The following is a 21205-nucleotide window of genomic DNA, read 5'->3' on the forward strand; positions in this document are numbered from 1 at the left end:
TTGCGCGCTCCAAGTCTGCGAGCATCGCGTGCCCCGGGAACACTTTCGCTTGACATGGGAAAAGTTGCCAAAAATGGAAACACGACAGAGAATGCACATGTTCGCTCGCTAGCGGCAGGTCGTTAGCTCACCCGCTTTGCGAACCCACTCTCTGTTGTGGTTTGATTCTCGCGACATGTGAGAGGTGGATGGAACGTACGTCGGCGTCACCTGCGCGCGGGACCTGGGGTTGCCTCGGCCCGCGTGGAAGAGGGTCGGCACCGAACGTGATGCGAAGCTGAAGCTCTTATAGTCGGCAGTCCGGATGCCTAGCATGGACAGCACGCAGGATCCCTCGTCCCCGCGACAGCAAGCGTCTCGTTGGTCCACTTCGTCTTCGCGTTTCCAAGCCCATTCTCGCCTGATCGTCTTTGCGGGGTTAGCGTGCGGCGGGTGGTGTTAGGTTAGGCGGTGTGACCAGTATACCAGGAGCTGGCAGTATGCCCGCTTCACCCTCTTCCAACGCTCCTTCCTCCTCATCACTTTCTCCTCAAGCCCGCCTCTCAAGTCTCACAGCACATCGCACCAATGTCTTCGACAAACTTTAGCGCAGATGTGGTCCCCGCAGGCGCCCGAAGACCCGCTCTTCGGGCTCATGGCAGCTTTCCGTCGCGACGAGGACCCCAACAAGGTCGACTTGGGCATTGGAGCTTACCGCGACGACAATGCGAAGCCCTGGGTCTTGCCTGTGGTGAAGAAGGTGAGTGCGAGCTGCTACCGAGGGAAAGAGCTGCATGCCATGTTGCAGTGGGCCATGCTGACAGCTTGCTCCGACAGGCCGACGACATCATCCGCAACGACCCCAACCTCAACCACGAGTATCTGCCCATTGCCGGTCTCGCAGACTTTACTTCGGCCTCGCAGAAGCTCATCCTCGGCGGAGACAGCCCCGCGCTGAAGGAGAAACGGGTTAGTACCCCGATTCCCCCGCAATATCATGACTCAGGCTCACCTGTGCGCAGGTCACCAGTTTGCAAACCGTCTCCGGCACCGGTGCTGTGCACCTGGGTGCCCTCTTCCTCGCAAAGTTCTATAAGCCGAAATCGCAGCGTACCGCCTACTTCTCCGATCCGACCTGGCCGAACCACTTCCAGATCTTTTCCAATGTCGGCCTCTCACACAAGACCTATCCCTACTTCTCTAGGCAGACCAAGGGCCTCGACTTCGATGGCTTCTACAACTCAATACAGAATGCGGACGAGGGCAGCATCGTCGTGCTACATGCCTGCGCACATAACCCCACCGGCGTAGATCTGACGCAGGATCAGTGGAAGAAGATTGCGGAGGTCATCCGGGCGAAGAAGCATTTTCCGTTCTTCGACACAGCCTACCAAGGTTTCGCCTCTGGCGATCTTTCGCGCGACGGCTGGGCCATCCGCTACTTCGTCGAGCAGGGCTTCGAGCTCTGCATTGCTCAGTCCTATGCAAAGAACTTTGGTCTGTACGGAGAGCGCGCAGGCTGCTTCCACTTTGTCACAGCACCATCATCAGACGCTCAGTCCACCGTTGGTCGTGTAGCCTCTCAGCTCGCCATTCTTCAACGTTCTGAGATCTCCAACCCTCCCGCGTACGGTGCGCGCATCGCCTCGCTCGTCCTCAATACACCCGACCTCTTCGCACAATGGGAGGAGGACTTACGAACCATGTCGGGTCGCATCATAGAAATGCGCAAGGCCCTCCGTAGCAAGCTCGAGGGACTCGGTACCCCCGGTACCTGGAACCACATCACAGATCAGATCGGCATGTTCAGCTTCACGGGTTTGACGGAGCAGCAGGTCTTGAAGCTGCGCGAGGACTCACACGTCTACATGACGAAGAACGGCCGCATCTCCATGGCGGGTCTCAACACCCACAATATCGATTACTTCGCGAAGGCAGTAGACAAGGCTGTGCGCGACACGCAGTAGATGCAGCTACTCCTCCATCGCCAAGCTGATACCACTCGTTCGGCAACAAACGGCTTGAAATAACGGGCGCGGCGGGGCAGCGGGCAACATGCGGATTTGACTTTCTCCACCCGTGCGAACTGCGCTTCGGGCTTGTAGACGACATCCTGCGTGTCGCCATGACATGATTATCACGAACATTACACCGAGGTGTAAAACTTGAGACGATCCGGAAGGTTCGGACTCGTGGGTCGGGAAAAGGGATGGGAATTGTAGAATTAGGCTAGGCGTGTTTGCGAGTGCATTAATCAGAGGGAATCTCCGCTACCACGTTGTCCCATCCGTGGACCCACACCGTTGGCATGGATAGAATGTGCACGTATGCGTAGGCTTGCCTTGATGTGCAAAAGTCGGAGAAACCCGAATTAATATGCGTCACGTGCGCCTTTGTTCGTAGGGCGAGATCGGAAATTTGGAGCACACCCGTACTGTATAATCCCCATTCCATGCATTACGTATGTAGTCTTGTCGTTGGACAGTACGGTACGACCTACGCCGCTAGGGCCCATCAAACTGGGAACCATATGTAGCATCCACCGTTGTTCGGTAGACTAGGGCAGACCACAGATGCAGTGAGCACGCGACTGCGCAACGCGCTGCCAGGTGAGATGCGGTGCTCTGGGCTCTCATTGGTGCTTCGATTACGGCGGGCTTGGAGAATTTTCGCTGATGAGGAGCCAGACCAACACCTCGGGCAAGTAAGCTCGTTTCACCGTGACAAGAAGTGTGTGTAGATATGGCGTGATATTCAAGTATAGACGTGAAGTGAAGACGGAGGTATATACAGCGGATTAAACCATTCCAGCGCAAGGAAACTTTGACAAAGGAGAAACTCGAATCGGAGTGCGACGTAGAGACTGTACTGTGCGCCTTGCGTGCTTGCTTCATGCTGTGAAGCGGGTATATCTAGGAAATCGGAGGTTGGGAAAGAGCAGGGAGTGTTGCAAAGGAAGAACTCAAGACGCTGTAGCCGTAGACGCCCTCCCCCTCATTCCACCGAAAGAAAACAAGACCAAAATCGGAAATGCGAGAAGAGGAAGACTAGATGATCTCCTTAATCCCGTGTCTCGCACTCAACCGCGCCTTGATGCTCCAACTCCTCTTCCGCGCCTTCTTTTCCTCCTCGCTCGGCACTAGCAGTCCAATCGCTCCGCGGCCCTCGAACTTCATCCTCGCGAGCTCGATCTTGCTAGGTGCTTTTCTCGGCGGCGTAGCGCCCTCGCTGATCGTCGTGTCCGCAAACTCAGGCGTCGCACTCCGCGTCACACCCTGCAAAGGCAGGCTGAGCACGCTGCTCGTTTCGCTGTCGATGCGTAGGAGTGGGCGGTTTTGAGACCAGTTGGAGTATGTGTCCTGTGTTTGTGGGACGATGGCGGAACGGCTGGAGGTTGGGCGGTTATCCGGCAAACTGGGCGCCAAGAGGGTGATGGTGGGTGGCGGGGAGGGAGTGAAAGCGCGCATTACGGCGGCAATGTGCGCGGAGGGGACATCGGCTTGAAGCTCAGGCGCTGTGTATTGCACTGGTGGTGGTGTGGGAGTTCGCACCCGCACTGGGTGCGGCTCGAGTTGCTCGGGGCTTACTGTTGGCTCCATCATGGGAAGAGAGTCGGTTCGAGGGAGGGGCGAGCGGAGAGCGGGATGTGTTTGCTCGAGGCCTGGGAGGCTTGTAGTCGGAGATGGGAGTCTGGAGGGAGGTTTCGCGGTTTTGGGCCGTGATATCGAGGGCGGGGCGTGTGGTGAGACGGAGCGCGAGCGCTCTGCGTTTGCGGGGATGGGTGGGAGTGGGCGATTTACTGGGGGAGAGAATGCAGCGAGAGCTTGGAGATGCTGGATACGCGCTTTGGGATATGGTTTAGGGCTGGAATTCCGGTTGGGACTTCGGGGAAGGCTTGCAGCTGGAGCTCGGTGAGGTCCTCGTATGAAGCGTGGATAGTAATCTCTTGTGATCTTTGAGTTGCGTTGGAGGAGTCGCGAGAGTGTGAGGGCTTCGAGGAGGATATTGTTGAGACGGAGTGTTCCGAGGGAGTGTCTTCTCCGTCTGAGTGAGGAGGCGTGTCCATTAGCGGCTCTTCAGGTATTGATGCCGGCACCGATTTGTGCGTTGAAGCGGCTTTTGTTGACATTGTCAGAGGACGGATAATTGACCAAGGCGGGGACTTCTGCATGACTTGTGCAAGCTGCGGCTCCTGGTCTAGATTGTCCCATGCCTTAATCTGTTTTGCAACCCACGGGTTCTGTGTGCAGCGCAGCTTTGAGAAGTAGGCACTGCAGGCCTGCATGTTGCTCAGAGGGTGGCCATGATCTAACAGATCTTCGAGTGTAGCCTGGAACTCCACGTTGAACTCTTCAATGTTGGTATATTGGTCGATGTGGAGGTTTAGGAAATGGCAGAAGACGTGATGATAGTCCTCAAACTTCAACCCATCGTAGTGCTCGTCCAGCGCCTCGAGCATTTCCTTAGCGTTCATTGCCGACGGTGGTAGTGGAGGCCCAACTTCGAAAACCTCAAGCTTAATGTCGTCCGACACCGACAGGAAGATATCTAGCTTCACTTCCCGATCCTTCTTTACCCAAGCCTTTCGGTCCTCTAAAAGCGTCGTCTGCATGTCAGGCTGTGACACGGGCGAAAAGAAGTTCGGTCCAGCTCCGGGCATAGGCATCGGTATACTTCCATCGCAGTGGCCCCAAGTTCCCTTTGCTGTGAAAGCGCTCTTGATTTCCCTTTTCCATCTCGCATATTCTGGTCCGGTAGCTTCTGCTCGTAGTAGCATCACGCCAGGCAGACGTGGCGATGACAGTGGGCCCATGGTTGCCGATAGATGACTGTTCAAGAGGTCGGTCAAATCCCATACAGGTGTGAGTGTTATTAGATGGGGTAAGCTCCTGCACAACGGTAAAGGCCACGCCTAAGTATCTAACGTAGTTGACAGCCGGACATTTGACGTAGACTAAGCGGCGCGGCCGCCCCACGGCACCTCACGACTATAAGTGTCCGCAGCGTCCAGAATGACATACGCCGGGGCGTCGGGCTTCCAGCTTGGGAACCCCAGTCGCAGAAGGCCGCAGGTGGCAGCCTCGCGCACGCCAGCCCGTCGACTTGACTAGGAGCGGGCATGCTCGCAGCTTACAGTATGTCCGTTTGCACCATACGTTGGAGCTCAGGCCTGCAGTTTTAGCTGCAGTCAGCACGCTATTGTTGTATACCTGAGGTCGGGGAGCTAAGCTGTACAGGGTGAACTGCGCCAATCGGGGTCGTGTTACGGACTGCCGGTGTGCGACGATTGGGTGCGCACATCGGGGATACGGCGATGGTGCTCAGCTCGAAGTCCGAAGACAGATTGTGCGCTTCCAGACGTCGTTCATGTGCTCTGGGGCGTGCTCTGGTATTTGGCAATTGTGGTGTTGATCGTCCCAACAGGGCTGCGCTGGACGAAGGATGGTGCTGCGAACCAGCGCAGTGGGGTGCAAACGAGGCTGCCATACGAAACAATCGAGCACGCCCGTGTCGCGACAATCGGAAGCAAAGGACGCCATCATCGTCAAGGAAGATTCGCACACTGTAGCCAGAAGGGTGGAGGGTTCGCAAATTGTCTTACACATTGCCGTGTTGAGGAAAGTGTCGCGGTGGCGTGGTGTAGGACGTAGAACGTGCTATTCTTAGATCCTAGAGGTGCGGGGGCCATTTATGTGTGACTGCAGTGTTGTGCTTGTTTGGCATATATATTTTCAATCAATCAAAATTTTCAACATTACTCACTAAGTGATGAAACGGCGTCGTGGCGGAGTGGTTATCGCGCAAGACTAGAAATCTTGTTCCTTCGGGAGCGTCAGTTCGAATCTGGCCGACGTCGATCTTTTTGGGGTTGCGTCGCCCAGGATCAGCAGTGACAAGATGCAGGAGTGAGTTCCTTTAGGCTCTGATTCGTTCTCCTTTTCCTTTTTCTCATGCCCATGAGATTTGTAGAAGCAGAAACGCAAAAAGCGCATCCAGTGACGAGAAATGCGGAAGAACCCCAGATTATCAAGAGCACTCAGTAGGTTGGCTGCTCGCTGAGCTCACATGCATCCGATGCCTTCGTGGCACGTTCGCGTGGCCGAGGCGCGTCATGCTAAGAAGGCTCCGCTTACCTAACTGCTTTCTTCTAGCGAAAGCTCCAGGGTGAAGCTCTCCATGTCGCTATGCCTCCACGACCTTTTCCGTTCCCCTTCCGCGTAGGAAACGACATATGTAGCATTGGGCGCATTCACAATCTCCTCAGGTTGAGCGACAAGGTCCCCAGCAAGATTGCTCATGATCCGAAGGGCCTGCCGCCTCAACGCACGCCGCTCAAGCGGTTCGTGTCTAAGCTGTTGACATGGCCCGAGCAATTGTATTTTTACCACCGTTTTCAAGAGGACCAGCATAGAGAGGGTGACGAGAGTTCTCCGAGTCTTAAAAAGGTGTCGCATTATCTCGCCGGCAGGTAGGACAATCACTTTTCCTGGCCTGTCCTCTATGTACTTACAATGTACAGGTGGGCAGCGAAAGAAGCCGTTCGCAAAGCTTGCGAACATCTCGGCCACTCCAACGGTTTCCACTCAATCATTATCCTGCCTGAGACCGCATTGCCGAAACTATCGCCAGGAGCGTCCTCCCGCCCGCAAGCCCTAGTCCTGCGCGACCGCCTCCCCGAGCTATCGCAGATCGACCTCGAAAAGACGATGGCTGGTGCAGCAGACTTCGACTATACTTCCCTTGATGGTCAGCTATGCGAAGTGAGCATAAGTCATGATGCGAAATACGCCACCGCAGTTGCCCTTGTGCCAGTGGTGGAAGAGTGGCAGTCACAGGCTGTAACGTCAAAGGTCTAGGATTGCGAAGGCTAAATTTTTGCGAGAAGAATTTGTACGAAATGGCGAAGGACCTGCATCTGTAGGGTGCGGTTGGGGCATGCATGCGCGAGCGGCAAGATGGAATCCATCTAATCCGGATCGGAATGATTCTTCTCCCGACGAACGCTGCATTATGGCTTCTTGATATACCTGCAGCAAGCACCAGAGTCAGCCGCACAGAATCTGGATTGGAGTACTCAGCAGTCTTCAATACTCACCAGGCTATACAGACAGGTGCTTAGCTCGGCCATTAATCTTGCGAGCCAAACGAGGTCCTTGACCCAAGGTGGACTGACAGCGTCCAAAGCATTAGGAGGTTGCACGTACTTGGAGTATGGACGAAGCGGTGAGTGTCGACTAGGAATACGCATCGCTATTCACCACATACATATAATAGTAGAAAACATTTCGTTTGCCCAGTCATCTCCCACGTCCTTTCTGTCGGTGCGTCTTGTCTTAGTACACTAATACCCAAACCCAATTTTTTTGAACACCTGTATTACTCATTCGATGGACAGCGACGGCACGTCTCGTCAGTTCCCCCTCCACAGCTCAAGCTTTCACGCACATTCTCACGCCACGACACTCAAAAACAAGTAATGCGGTCTCGGTACAGCACGCATTTCCTACCCAACTACACATCGGTGCCACGGCGATGTCGTGTTGGTTGACCATGCCACTTAAATACGAAGCCACTTCGCCCGTCCAAGCAAAGTCAGCCCATTGGCTACATGCAGACTCGCCTCGCACACTTTCCGATTCGCCGACAACGAAGCTCGTGGGAATGGAATCGATACCTCGGACACAGTTACAAGGTTTTAAGGCTCTCGCTGTGCCACTGCGGTACGGTACGTACATCACACTTGGTAAATAACAGTAGGGTCGTTGTAGATTCTGTAAGCTTCACAGCTGAGCTTCGTTCAGCTCGCTTCCTTCTCTTACTGCGTCCGTGACTTCGGAAGTTCTGTTTTAATGTGAGTTTTCCCTGCATCCTAGTGAACGCCACACCAACCTAACATGCTCGGACGCATCTTCGCGAGCTCTGCGCTGTTTCCGAGCTGCAGCCTGGCGGAACTTCTGACAGCCACGCACGCAGCCGGCCCAACGATCACCAGAGAACCAGATGTTCCTCCCGAGCTGTTATTCATGAAGCAAGTAGTCGAAGGCCGTCTCATAGGTTGGATCTTTGTAGAAGGAGGCTGGACTAGCCGTACATGCGAAATCGGCGGCACATACTTTCAAAGCGATGAATACTGGAGGTGTTGCGCAACCACACTTGACGGTTGCAATGTCCCGGTAGGATGCGTTGCAGGAAGCTTGGTCTACTCGCTCCGCAGCTCTGGCTCACTTAGTTTTACCACACGTGCATGGTACAACCTCTTCGATCACAGGCAGTAGAAAGTGTTAAATTGACTTGTCTGTGTAGTTCGGAAGTGTACGGTGACGACCCTAATGCTACGTCATGCTCATTGCGTGATACAGGTCTGATGTATGAGAGCACTGCGCATTTTGATCCAATGACCAACGTTTTTGCGTTGCAAGTGCTTCGAGGTGGACGTGGGTGATCTTGATGCAGGTTGTCCACACCACATGCGCTAATGTTACCTCGATAACCAGATAACACAGAGTGAGACCACCCGAGTCAACGTCGTCTTCGTCCTCCGGTATGTCAAATTTGCCCCACGCATCATGGAACCTTGCACTTACCTCCTCAACAGAGTCCTCGACTTCCTCATCCACTACTACCCGATCCGCATCAGCAGACACTACAGACGCAGCTGACATCGATTCCGCAACCTCAACCTCTGACTCCACTCCCATCGCCAAACCCTCAAAGAGCAAAAGCAAAGCCTGGATCACCGGCGCAGTCGTAGGTGCCTAACTCGCTCCCTGCCGGCGTGAGCTCGCACCAGAGCTGGGATGCTTCTCCGCCGCAGTCGGTTTCTCCGCCGACTCCGTATGGGGAGCAGTGGCAGTCGGTTCTGGTTCAGAGGCAGCAGGTGTACATGGGACCTAGTCCGAGCCAGAGCCCGCCGCCGCCGCAGAGCGTACAGGCGTATTCTATGGGTGGGGAGGGGAAGCCGCCGAGTGTGGGCAATGGAGAGAGGCCTTTTTCTGTGGAGTTGGATGGTGGAGGGCAGCAGAGGCTGAGGTAGTGTTGTGTGTCTTGAGATGAAAAAAAAATAAGGAGGTGGGAGTACGAGGTCAATACCGGTGGGCTTTGTATGGTTTGTTGTTGGAATGATACCATTTGTTCCATCTGTGGCTAGCATATCAATCTTGTGCTATCATTGGTACTACATCGTCTTTTGGTCGTATCCTTATGGCTGACAACTAAGAGGGATTTGATCCCTAGCTCATTGAGAAACATGGAAGAACCCACTCTTTTATGGCGTTTCACATGAACAATATTTTCCAATCACTCCTCTCCGCACCTCACGTAGTGGCCAGCGTGAAACGCGGGTTGATCGAAGAGATGTCCTTCTTCACGGCTCCTAACTAGGCGCAATGCAAGGTTTCGAGGTGCCGTGCAGGGTAAGCGCTGTGAGCTCAACGATACAAACACGTACAAGTTGACCTTTTGTTATCTGGCCTCGACCACTTTTGTACCCTTTTGAAGAGGACAGTCTCGTCCTTGTTCATATGTCGATTCATGCTTGAGAGATACTTTTCGAACGCATCAACTTCAGATCCTACTCATACTAGATAGGGTCACCAAAGCAGCTATCTGAATACCCCAGGCTATGATGGTGTTTGCTTTCATGAATAACCGTCCGTACGCAAGTGCGATCGATTACCTCTGCAATGACGTGTAAAATGAAGCGCGAGTGCCCTTGATCTCTACCAAAATAAGTTGCCAAGGTGACTTCCAGGCACGGAACCTCAAGAGCTAATATGCCACTCATCTTCACACGACTTGTCACTATCCACAACCGCAATACACATCACCAAGCGCATCGGTCAAAGTCTTAATTACCTGTCGCAATTCTTACTACCGCCCATACAGGTACGTTAGTACCGCTCACCCTTTCGTCCTTATCAGACATGTAGCGACACAATATGGTACTATTCATATCCAGGTTCATGGATCGTCGCTTTCAGCCAGGAGTTCATCCGGATGCCTATAGCCAGGATCCCGGAGACAGCGAATGTAATCAACGTGCCTTGCTTAAGCAGAGCAGCTGAAAATAGGAACTCAATCACGCGAGAGCACCATCGAGGGACCAGTGCGGTGGGGTCTCACACAATGCGCACTTGCAGCGCGTTGCCCCAGTTCAGAGTCGATGATCCAGACCTACCTGAACAGACCAGAAAACAAAATTGCACAATGACACCGGTGAAAGGCAAAAGGGAAGTCTCTCTCGCGGCTTCTCCACCTCCGCTCACGGCCATCGTCACCCACTCAATTGCCGCGAGATGGAAGCGCAGCAGCAGAACCAGGGTTCACACGGCGTGTCTTCCACAAGGCCGGCAACGAGCGACGCGCCCGAGAACCGTGGATGGCACAATGTCCACGAGGAAACCATAGCGAGGCTCAACCACGGTAGACATGGTCGACTTCGACCACATATCCGGTGCTATCACGCTCGACTTTATGCTTTGCAAAGAGAAGATGATCAGCAGCAGAAGATTGCGAAAGCATTGCAAAAGACTGTTGTGGTACTAGACTACGATGCCACAGCGTCCTGCCCTGCGTCTCGCGGCGGCGGTACGCCAGCGCGGACTACTGCATCCTACATGCGCAGGTGAGCACCAGAAATCGTGCCGAGCCGCGACGCACAGCATGCATTCGCGCGCCGCGCAAGTGGGCGAGCGCAGACCTTCTCTGCGGGTCTGTCGCCGCGACTGCACACGAGCTCGACGGTGGCCTTCACAATGCACACACTGTAGAGTCCAGACGCCGTCCCCTCGCAGACGAGCATGCAAAATGAATCGATACGACCGTCCCCGCCGATCGCGCATGCACCTCAGCGATCCCCAAAGCTTAATTGCCCGTCGCCCCCCATCGTGTGTGTTGCTCCAACAACGCCGCAATTTCCGCGCATGGAGACTCGTTTCCAAGGAGGTTCGCTGCGCATCACATGACCTTCTGTCACGTTGCGGCGGCTGTTGCGGTGTGCGGGTGCGCCGGCGCACGCTCGTGGCCTAGTAAGATAAGCGTAAGAAACATGTTTCGAACATGGAGTCTGCTCTGACGTCGCGTCGTGCAACGAGAAGATGGTGAGCCCAAGTCGACGTTGCGATTGTCGTGAAAGTAGTCGCACGAGCCGCGTGGACAGGCGGCTAGAAAGGGGCCTCGGAGCACGCGCATGCGTGCGTGCTTCGGTGCCTTGTTCGCCAGGGCCACGCGCTCGAGTCGCACGGGAGATTACGCTTTCGTTTGCGGTGACGAGTCACGATGCATCACGCGTGTGCGACCGATGAGCGAACAGAACGTCTATTGACAGCGGAAAGATAACTACGAAAGAATACTAGACAATAATGGTACGGGTGTGCTCCAAGCCGACGACGCTGTGTACATTTCAAGCCGTCCGTCTCAAAACCTACGAGTGAATTGAACAGAACGATACTGTGTTCAAGCGCGCCGATGAGGGTTATCGTCATGACAGTCGTGAGGGGTATTGACCGAAACTCCATCCGCTTCCAGAGCCACTAGAGCATGCCGAAGACAAGCAAGGCGACAGGTCGAAGAGCGAAGCGAAGCGCAAAGCGAACAAAAGCACAGTGCAACACCGGAAGCGCGTCGATAAGAATGTAGGTATAAGACTGAATTTGCCTGCGACGCTGACTACCGACATTACATGGGATGTAAATCTCCATCTCTTCCTCCCCAGTCGAAAAACTTTGCGAAAATGGTATCTTCAAACTCGGCATGCCCGTCGCGATGGACCAAAACATTAAGCTGACATAGAACACATGGTGCAGTGTAGCTTATGCGTGGAAGTGCTGATGGCGGCGGCCGTGTGCGTGCCTCCTGTTGACGAATTCGGTGACATAGACAACCTCAGTCTTGACGACGGGAGCAGAGGAAGCGACGGGAGCCTCAGTAACGGCGGCGGCGGCAGCGACAACGTACGCATCCTCCGTTGAGGAAGGAGCGGGAGCCTCCTCAGACGAGCTGCTGCTGCTGGTGGTGGTGGGAGCGGCGCTGCTGCTCTCAATTTCGCTCGAGGGTGCAGCCGACGAGACGGGTGCAGTCGAGGAGACGGGTGCAGCGGAAGAGCTGTCATCGTCGCCGGGGGCGTCGCCACCGCAAAGGTAGAGGTCCAAATCGGCGGTCACATCGCACCACTTGGTCTGAGGATCGTCCCAGTTGATGTAGGACACCTTCGCGGCCTCCTCAGCGTTGTAAACATTGAAGATGGGGCAGTGCTCATTGTTGACTGCGGATTTGAAGAGGCCATTTTGGTTTCCAGCCTTCAGATAGAAACCATCCGTACGGCCGGGACAGTCCTCCAAGTTGCCAGTGCAGTCGACGAAAGACATGTCAAGGTAGTTTCCTTGGAACGCTGCGTTCGCCTTCTCGATCTTGTATTCCAACTGGGTGATATCCTTTCCACCGCATGTCTCGAACTTGGAGAGCTTGATAGAGATGCCGCCGTCGGTTCCGTCCTGGAAGTTCTCCTGGTACAGATCGCCAGTCTTCAATTCGAAACCCGAGCCGTCAGGGCAGCCATACTGCTTGTCAATCGACCAGAGGTACACGGGATAGGAGCAGCGGTTGACGACCTTGACCTTAGGCTCGTTGACGTTGCATTGTGCCATGAAGTTGTAGACTCCTGCGCCACGCTCAGCGACGTTGGATGCGGCAGTGGTAGCGACGAGCGCAGCGGTAGCAATAAAGGACTTCATTGTGAATGATGGACCGGTGGGAGGTTATACAAAGATGCTGGGAGTCGTAAGAATGGCGATGAAAGAGCGACTGCCGATAGCTGAAGGAGTGAAGCTATTCAGCGACAACGAGAGACGAGGTCCTGCTTGGTGCGGTAGGAAGAAAATCGGGGGTTTGCTGGGGGAGGCAGCTTTAATAAGAGACGGCTGCATGGCAGACGCAGCCATACCACACCTGGTCAGCGACCCGCCCGCCATGAGACGAATGGCCGCTCAGGGCGCGGGTTTGTTTAGATCCTTGCCAGGCGTTGTGGCGGTCCGGAGACGCTGCATGGATGAAGTGTGCAGCCGCTACGAGGATAGCGTAAAACAGACGAAGCAGGCCCACGCCAATCGGGCGAGCGTCGTGCCTGATCGGCAGCCGCGGGCGCACGCGACTGGTCGACGCAAAGGCGACCCCGTGCCGGATAAGTGCTAGAAAAGGAGTAGACGACGACCGGGAGTCAGACCATGGCCATCAGCCCGCAGCGCAAGACTGCCCTTTTCTATTCTGGCTCTCACCGCACACCCGGCGAAGCCTGTCGTTGCACTGCGACGACACAGCAGAAGCTGATCCCAGAGGCAGACGCCGAGTTTGCTGATGAGACACTGGCAATGTTCGCATCGGCGCTCGTACCATGGTCTTCGATTGACAGCCTTGCGCCGAAATGAGGCCCCTTGGCGAGACTGACATGGCTCCTACGCGGGCGGTCTGGGGTCCTGGGCCGGCTTGGAAAGGGGCCTCGCCTTGGTCGCTGTTCTTGCCTTCGTGTGCAATCAGGCGTGGCAAGGTGTCGAGGTAATTTTCGCGGGCCCTGCCAAGTGAGAAAAACTTTGTCCACAAGTAATTTCCCATGGCCGACAGCCGGGCCCTTCGCAAGATGAAGGCAACATGAATTCAATCAGGCTGTCGCGTACATGGAATTCGCTTGCTGGGGCGTCTTCTTGGTCGCCGTCGTCACCACCGTCCCTTGGGGCGTCATGTTGTTGCAGCGACACGGCGCGTGTGCTGACGTGGGACTGTCGTGGCCTCCCAACGACCGTCGGCCTAGGCGAGCGACCAAGACGCGAACACTTTCATTACCTGTCGCAGCCGGCAGGCTTCTTGTGGGACGGCGAGCCGTGGTTGCTGTCGTGGCGATAGCTTGCGCCATGTGGCATAAGGATCGAGGTTGTGAAGTTGGTTGCGAATCTGTCGGGACGCTCCTGCGTAGGGCAAGCACGACCCGAATACCTCACGTGGGGCAGTTTCAATTAGCACAACATCTGAACACATCGCTCCAGCCATTACATCTTCCTGAGGATGGGTGCCTTGACTGATGCGCTTTGGTCTAGAGGTGCCAAGGACAGTAGGTGATGCCTACTTAGTGTATACAAAATCTTTTTGAGGTGCCGAGACCCACTCCACCGCATCTCTGCCGCCTACCACTTCCATACCCCGTCTGACTACTCCGTCACGACCTTTGAACCATCCCAGCATTGTCTTAACTTCTGTATCGCGCTTCAAATCCAGCCCTCTTTTCTGTACTAGAGACAGCAGATTCTCGCTGCCTGCTATGAGCACCAGCACGTCCGCTAACAACTCGACGTTGCGCAACATAGAGCTTGTATATCTCCGCTGGACGCATGCTACAACTGCCGCTGTGGCTATGAGCCAGGCGACAATTCCAACCGAGAGCTATGTCGCCGTTGCGTTCAAGTGTAAAACTTGGATACGATTCGACACTGTCGCAGCTACGGTTCGATTGCTCTCACTTGCAGAGTACTGTCTTCCTGACATTGTCGTGCCGTTTCCGTCTACAGCTCTTCCAAGATCATAGTGGCCCCCATCTCCGATCTTCTCATAACCCCAGTTACTCTCCATCATTGACAAGCTGTTGTTGACGAAGTGCTGGAAAAAGGTCTGCAACGTGTGGTTGGCGTGAGTGACAGGAGTCGTGTAGTTAAGCAGAGCTCCCGAATCTCTTTGCACTAGGTGGTACATCGAGTACGTCATTAGATCCATGTTCTCTCCAATGCCGGCTTCGCGAACGTGGAATGCGTCGGCTGTCAGGTCTTCCAGAGCAGTGCTCGTGGCTCGACCAGCAGCACCAACTATGGCATCAAGGAACAGGATACCGAAGGATGTTTTCATGTTGAGTTCGCCACTATAATTTCTGTTGAAGTGCTTGTGAGCATCTGAAATCTCGTGGCGGACATATACATCTGACTACGCGGAATCCACCGGCTTGGGCGCGGTTGTAAGCTCGTACGAATGCACCAGTTTCGTGTCTTGATCGATTTGTACTTTAGACCCCGCTGTCTCAATGACGGGCGTGCAGAGCGCAGCTTGTAACGATGGACGATCTTCGTAAAATAGGGTGTTCTCGCCCCCCAGAGCATAAAAGCTCCTCGGATTTCCGACAATCCATTTGGTTACAAACAGCAGTGGGCCGCGTCCAGTTTTTGTTAAAAGGGACCAGTGGCCTATGACTGCTTCTGCGGGTCAGAATCTGTGTCGTTGCTGCAGCACTGAATAACACTCGCAGCACTGACCACACCTGTGCTCGAAGGGGTATCCTTGAACATGAGATGTGGGCAGAACGTAGCCGTCGGAAAGTCCGGTAATGTTTGAGTCGCGTCCGAGGGTTGGAATATCATCCGGGGACGTCTTATCAAGCCAGGTTGACGTATTTGCGACCTGTTCAATCTGCTTACAGGCAAGCCAGGCTCTCATCGCTGTGGTCTCAAGGGTGACGTTGGTGGAACTTGAAAACCCTCCCGCAGCCTGATGAGGTACGTGATCTGGGATGTCGGAAAGGTCAACAGGTACAAAGTTCCATTCATCAGTCGTCCACGCTAGTTTAGGGCCACCCAACGACAGTTCGACGATGGCGCCGTACAGCCAACTGTCTGCATGATCTTGTTTGGAAAGAAGTCAGCCTATGGACATGCAATGGAAGAATCAGAGGCTCATCGGCCTGCAGGTACACCGCAGCCGTAACATGTCAAGCGACTTGCTTTGGTAGAGAGTATTCTTTACCAAGTCAGGATGTTTAAGATCCTCTACATAAGGGTTTACATCGTGGCTATACGCAGGAGTGTTGATAGTGGTAATTACGGGACATTGCCGAGCCTCTAGCGTTCTATTCAGTGACACTTGTTGTGAAACAGCATCGGCTCGTCGTTCAAATAAGGCGTACATGGAAACCGTTAGCACTTGGCAGAGTGTGCTTCCAAGAGCGACCAAGAACAAGATCCAATGTCTGTGTCGAGCAGCTTTGATGGCGGCTCCCATCCAGGTTTTCGAGCGATATGTCAGGCCTGCTCCGGAACGAACAGGTGTAGGCGATTGAGACATCGATATGTAGGGCTGCAGGAGACGTAGCGTCTCATCGAGTTGATCCCACCAGAGTGTGTTTGCTATACTAATGATGGTCGGTCCGATTGAGATTGGGGCGAATGTAGACATGCTCAATCCGAATCTGGAAAGGTCAGCTTCGTAAGTGAACGCCTTTTGGTATATTATCATTTTCAAAAAGAATGTGCCACCTCCCACAGCGCTGGAATCAGAAGTGCAACTAATATAGTGACTATAAGGAGTAAAGCATTAGATAGATCTTGTTAAGCTCATCTTTTAGGCATGGTAGAGCCTAAAATAGAGTATTAAACTGTTAAAATAAGCGTACTATGGTAAATAAGCTAATAATTTACTCCTTGTAGTAACTACATTGGCTAAAAACTCACGAATTTCTTATCCTAGCGCTGTGGAAGGTGGCACATTCTTTGCGCAAAGCACTGATAACTCGGATCGAGCGGAAAAAGCGTAGAAGATGAACAATGTGGCCAATACCAACGACTATGCTTATTATAGCGGGTCACTGGAAATTGAAGAAGGTTAGTCCACCCACACCCGTTGATAGGTCTGCGATATCGAGCTAGGCCCAGGTAGGCCTTCATTTTCATTGTGTGCAACCGGCCATCACTTCTTTCGCCATTTTTGATCACGTGCTGTTAGGCAACGTTCATGGGAATAGCTTTCGTGTGACTTGTCAGTGTTCTATTAAGTGGTGATGCCTGGGATGGAACTATGGTACGCAATGTAGCTGCTTAATAGCACTGAGCGCAGTCAAACTCTGTATCGCCCACCTCACTTCTATCCTCCTACATCTTGTACACATACCAGCCGATCAAGCATTGCTTTTGTTGTTGTGGCAATACCGTGCGAGCAGCATATAACGACAGCAAGTGTGACAAGAGAGTATGTAACAACACCTGATTACCCATAGAGCACTATACGTGTATCTATGATAGGACGCCAATACTCAAACAGCCACTTACATAGCCATGAGGATTCGGACAGCCCGCGGCAGCTCATACTCCCCCTAGCTAGTAACATTGCTACAGGTAGATAGTGTGCTGCAACCAGCCAGCCATGGCTTTCCCATAGGAATACCATTAGTGAAATTCGTGCTTGACAATGGATCACTCACAAAGACCCAAACGTAACAGCAGTATGAAAGTCCGCTTTGTATTTCCTCCAGAAACACAAAACCGTCGTCATGATTGGCCATGCCGTATGCAGCCCTTCCTCAGGTACCTATACCTCTCTCAGTATTTGATTCACTGCTTACGGTACATAGAATCCGCGCTACGAATACATCATTGCGTCTCAGCAGTCGCACTAAACAATGCGTTGACTTGAATTCTCTTCTTCTGAGTGTAGTCCTGTTCAGTTACGGTAGAATGTGACAACTTCACAAGACCGCGTAGTGAGGAAAGGTTCCACTAGGTTGACGGTTGATGTAATTAGGCCTCCTGAGGATCTGCCTACGGTTGATTATCAGAGACCGGCTCGGATGTTCACCGCATGAAGCAATTATCGATAAAGGTTGTTGATGATCGTTCGGGCTGTATTTATGGAATGTATTCTATGGGGAATGGAGCGCGGTATATGCAATAAAAGCTGCTGTGAGACGGTTTTCGGTCACTAGTATTTCGATTGATACTAGTCAGTCAATACTCAAAGTGAGCCAGGTTTCGACTTGTCCCAATCCCTAGGTCCGATACGATCTTTACCTCCACGAATCGGTCTTTCTGGGAGTTGCTGCGTCTTTGGCTTGTAACTTCATGCCATCATTATGTTCAAACATCGGATACAGACACTATCAGCGCACAGACTGGGCGTGAAATACCCATATTCATTTATCTTGCGTGTACGACGACGACATCTTGCAGTGCTACATGTCGAAAGCACGGAGAATCGGCAGCGTCGAAACTACCGTTGGAAGTCAAATTCGAGCGCCGGAAGCGATCAAATCCCGATCAATGTACAAGAGAATAATAATCTCAGATCGGCGGTCCGTGTTAGGGAGAGGAAAGCGCTAGGTACGGTCGGCTGACCCACATCGCCGGGTTCAGGACTCTGCGCTTCTTCGTTCTCTCTCCTCCGATAACTTGTTATCGCATAGAGTAGAATGGTACCATCCAAGACTCTCGAGTGATCTTTACCCGAGACTTGGAGCAAATGTCGCTCTCGGCGGTATTGGCCACGCGCCACAAGACCTGCTCGGAAAGCGCTCGAGTGAGGCGCCATCATCTTCTCGATTATTTCCTTGCTTTTTAGTACGACATGCAACATCGCTTTCTGCGTTAGCAGCGCCTACCCCTAGCCGATTCATGCTGTACCACTGTAACCTTTCCCAGATAGGCACGAAAGCCTTCCTTTGCGGTACCCATCACTACCTGTATTGAAAATTTGACAACGACAGTGGTAGGGAGCGGTGTGGGTCGTCTGCTGTATCACTGTACGGCAAATGGCTATGCATCAGGATTACGGTATGTCATGTCGGTAGCCGCAGCGAAGTTCTGCAATCTTTCGAGCATACTGTCTAAAGAAAATTTCGAAACAATTTTTCAATTTGGCGGGGCTTGCAAGTGTTGGCCCTCCCACTTATTACTGAATGGCATTTCACGATCCTGAAAGTTTCGCAAGACGTGGCGAGCAGCTCGAAAGCATCACTATTGCTCTTCTTACTCTATCATGGTTCTCCATCGCCCTACGTACCTACACACGAAAGTATGTGAGACCGAGCTTTGGATGGGATGATATGACTATGATATTTGCCGGAGTATGACCATCGCCACGTCCCAATATCCGCGCTTACTTGAAGATAGATGATTTTCACATCATACTGCGCTTGTATTCTTTACATCGAAGCACATGGCGGCGGAACCCATGTCACTAGCGTGAATCAGCTGAGCGATCTTACCAAGGGAGGTGTTGCATTTTCTTTGTGACAGATGAAGTGTAAACTAATCCGCACAGCGAGCTGTCGCTAGTGAAGCAACATACATCGCGACAGTAATGATGCTTAAGATCTCTGTCAGCATCTTCTTCGCTCGCATTGTAGTCAAGCACTGGCACCTTACCGTCATATACGTCACAGTCACCATCAGTTGCGTTTCGGCATCGGCATCGTTCTTCTATTGTCTTTTCAGATGCGGTACGAATCTCGATCACTATGTGATGCGGCAGCTAAGCAACCTATGCGCACCGAGAGGACTAGACCGCTTCTTCGCATATCAACATGCGGCATTTGCTTTCTCGACGGATTGTGTGTTTGTGGTGTTGCCGGTACCCTTGCTTTGGAACACCAACATGAGCGGGAAATCGAAATTCTCCATAGGCTTCATTCTCTCGCTGGCTGCACTGTAAGATAACCGTCTGACCCCTCTGCCCCAACTAAGAGTATAGCGGCTGTGTGTGCTCTGCCATCCGTTTTCGTTATGTAGATGGGTTGACTCAGATCGAAGACTTCTTTTGTGAGTGAATCTTAGCACTATCCTTCGAGTTGCTGATTCTGTTCATAGGGAACGCTACAAATATCTCGATATGGTCGACGATCGAACCGGGGGCTGGGATCATGGCTGGTTGCATGGCAACTCTTAGGCCTCTTGTGAAACTTGCCTGGACTAATATCCAGTCACTCCGGTCGTTCAGATCTGCAGATGCGAGGAAGTCGCAGCCTGTCGAAAACGGCATGTCTTCTTCGAATGAGGATAGTGGCGTTAGCAAACGTGCGGATGTTGTTCAGTTCAGCAAGGACTCTGGGTCAACTAGCGAAGTCCACTGTCCTCACAATGATCTTACACGGACATCACGGAGCACTAGTCGTAGGAGCACAGAGTGTATCCTCTTACGAGCAGAGGAGCAGAATGTGCTTCGACAAGATACCAGTCTAGGCCTGGAGGACGAGTACTTGGGCTTTTTTCGGTCGTGAGCCTAGCGACCTGGTACATCAGAAGAAGCCAACATTGCGAAATGCGGAAGTAGTCCACGCCAAGAGTTTTAAGCATCTGACGTCTTGTGATAACTACACACATTGATAACAGCCTAAGCCTTATTTGACTTCCCACACGACATCTGCAGAGTAACAAGTAATCAGGTTTGCGCTATCGTCGATTCTCGGCTATAGAACGCCCAAGTGTGGTGGACGAACAAGCTTCAGCTTGAGAACAAAGAACGCAGACGTTTGAGAGCTTCCGTTCACTACTGAACGAGTAGCTTGGAGACCTACATCAATCAGCTCTCTCTTTCGCAGCTCTTCTCAGTCCACTCAACTATGTGTAAAACGGTAAAAATATATCTAAAGCGTCTTAAAGACAATAATATATCTTTTGTTTAAGCCTTAACCGTCCAGCCGTCCGGCTTTCTCCAGGACTGGTCGAACACGATTATGAAATAACTACCTCGTTCGATATTACACTCGATCTAACTTCTCGCGTCGAGTTAGTAGTGCCCACTAGACCCCCTTAAAAATTAGCGCAAAAGCTCCAAAAAGCCTAGAAGATTGTGAGGGGAAAAAAATAAGTGAAAAAAAAAAAAGAAATTCTTTTAGAAGCTCGACTTTGTCTAATTTATTAACCCGGACGAGGGACATGGGGCTCGAACCCACAACCTTTGGTGTATTTCAGGCCTTAAGCTGACCGAAAACCAACGCGCTACCATTGCGCCAATCCCCCGCGGTGCGAAGTAGCTATTAAGATGGAAATCAACAAGGGTAAGACATATATATACCTTGTGTGAACGATCTAAGGTCAGATCTTTTTAATTGTTGGTGGTTAGCTCGACCTAAAATTGGGTAATGTGGGTATCACGAATACTCCGAGTCCCTAATTAGCCGAGGACTTACCGCCTACGGCAAGATACATCGTGCGGATTTTTGAATCTTGAGGTGCCAGTATAGATATATAGAGAGAATGAGACAATGTACATGTGCACAGCGGTAGGGTGATGGGTGACTGTAGATTATGTCTAGGTGTGTTCGATGTTAGCGCCTTGTACACATGGTCTGCCTACCACCTACTTATCTGCAATACTTAAGATGAGCTACAACGACTGCTCTTGGCCATGAATCGTGGTACTGAGCCTATGTTGGCCTGCGATGTAAGGCGCATGTTGAGTCGGACTAGAGTTTTAGCGTCTTACATATGGC

General features: G+C 52.6%; 6 protein-coding genes and 2 non-coding genes across 8 annotated transcripts; 3 read left to right on the forward strand and 5 right to left on the reverse strand.

Moving 5' to 3' along the window:
* Positions 1 to 592: 592 nt before the first annotated feature.
* aat2_1 (Aspartate aminotransferase, cytoplasmic) lies at positions 593 to 1946 on the forward strand (the record flags this gene model as incomplete). The annotated part of the gene is made up of 3 exons (XM_056209852.1): positions 593 to 739; positions 817 to 948; positions 1002 to 1946. 3 exons carry the CDS (start codon positions 593 to 595, stop codon positions 1944 to 1946), a joined length of 1224 nt encoding a protein of 407 aa, XP_056076674.1.
* Positions 1947 to 3026: 1080 nt separating this feature from the next.
* Positions 3027 to 3578, reverse strand: N0V89_001036 (uncharacterized protein; the record flags this gene model as incomplete). Its single annotated transcript, XM_056209853.1, has 1 exon — positions 3027 to 3578. One exon carries the CDS (start codon positions 3576 to 3578, stop codon positions 3027 to 3029), a length of 552 nt encoding a protein of 183 aa, XP_056076675.1.
* A 197-nt stretch (positions 3579 to 3775) lies between these two features.
* Positions 3776 to 4792, reverse strand: N0V89_001037 (uncharacterized protein; the record flags this gene model as incomplete). The annotated part of the gene is made up of 1 exon (XM_056209854.1): positions 3776 to 4792. One exon carries the CDS (start codon positions 4790 to 4792, stop codon positions 3776 to 3778), a length of 1017 nt encoding a protein of 338 aa, XP_056076676.1.
* A 963-nt stretch (positions 4793 to 5755) lies between these two features.
* N0V89_001038 lies at positions 5756 to 5836 on the forward strand. The gene has a single exon. It is a non-coding gene; the product is annotated as a tRNA-Ser (tRNA).
* A 41-nt stretch (positions 5837 to 5877) lies between these two features.
* On the forward strand, positions 5878 to 6836 carry N0V89_001039 (uncharacterized protein; the record flags this gene model as incomplete). The annotated part of the gene is made up of 3 exons (XM_056209855.1): positions 5878 to 5885; positions 6245 to 6448; positions 6500 to 6836. The coding sequence occupies 3 exons, from the start codon at positions 5878 to 5880 to the stop codon at positions 6834 to 6836; spliced, it is 549 nt and encodes a 182-aa protein (XP_056076677.1).
* A 4953-nt stretch (positions 6837 to 11789) lies between these two features.
* On the reverse strand, positions 11790 to 12710 carry N0V89_001040 (uncharacterized protein; the record flags this gene model as incomplete). Its single annotated transcript, XM_056209856.1, has 1 exon — positions 11790 to 12710. The coding sequence occupies one exon, from the start codon at positions 12708 to 12710 to the stop codon at positions 11790 to 11792; it is 921 nt and encodes a 306-aa protein (XP_056076678.1).
* Positions 12711 to 14088: 1378 nt separating this feature from the next.
* Positions 14089 to 14862, reverse strand: N0V89_001041 (uncharacterized protein; the record flags this gene model as incomplete). The annotated part of the gene is made up of 2 exons (XM_056209857.1): positions 14089 to 14406; positions 14530 to 14862. The coding sequence occupies 2 exons, from the start codon at positions 14860 to 14862 to the stop codon at positions 14089 to 14091; spliced, it is 651 nt and encodes a 216-aa protein (XP_056076679.1).
* Positions 14863 to 20640: 5778 nt separating this feature from the next.
* On the reverse strand, positions 20641 to 20732 carry N0V89_001042. Its single transcript has one exon. It is a non-coding gene; the product is annotated as a tRNA-Arg (tRNA).
* Positions 20733 to 21205: the final 473 nt, after the last annotated feature.

The sequence above is a fragment of the Didymosphaeria variabile genome, assembly GCF_027946475.1.
Source record: "Didymosphaeria variabile strain IMI 356815 chromosome Unknown scaffold_1, whole genome shotgun sequence".
NCBI classification, from domain to species: domain Eukaryota; kingdom Fungi; phylum Ascomycota; class Dothideomycetes; order Pleosporales; family Didymosphaeriaceae; genus Didymosphaeria; species Didymosphaeria variabile.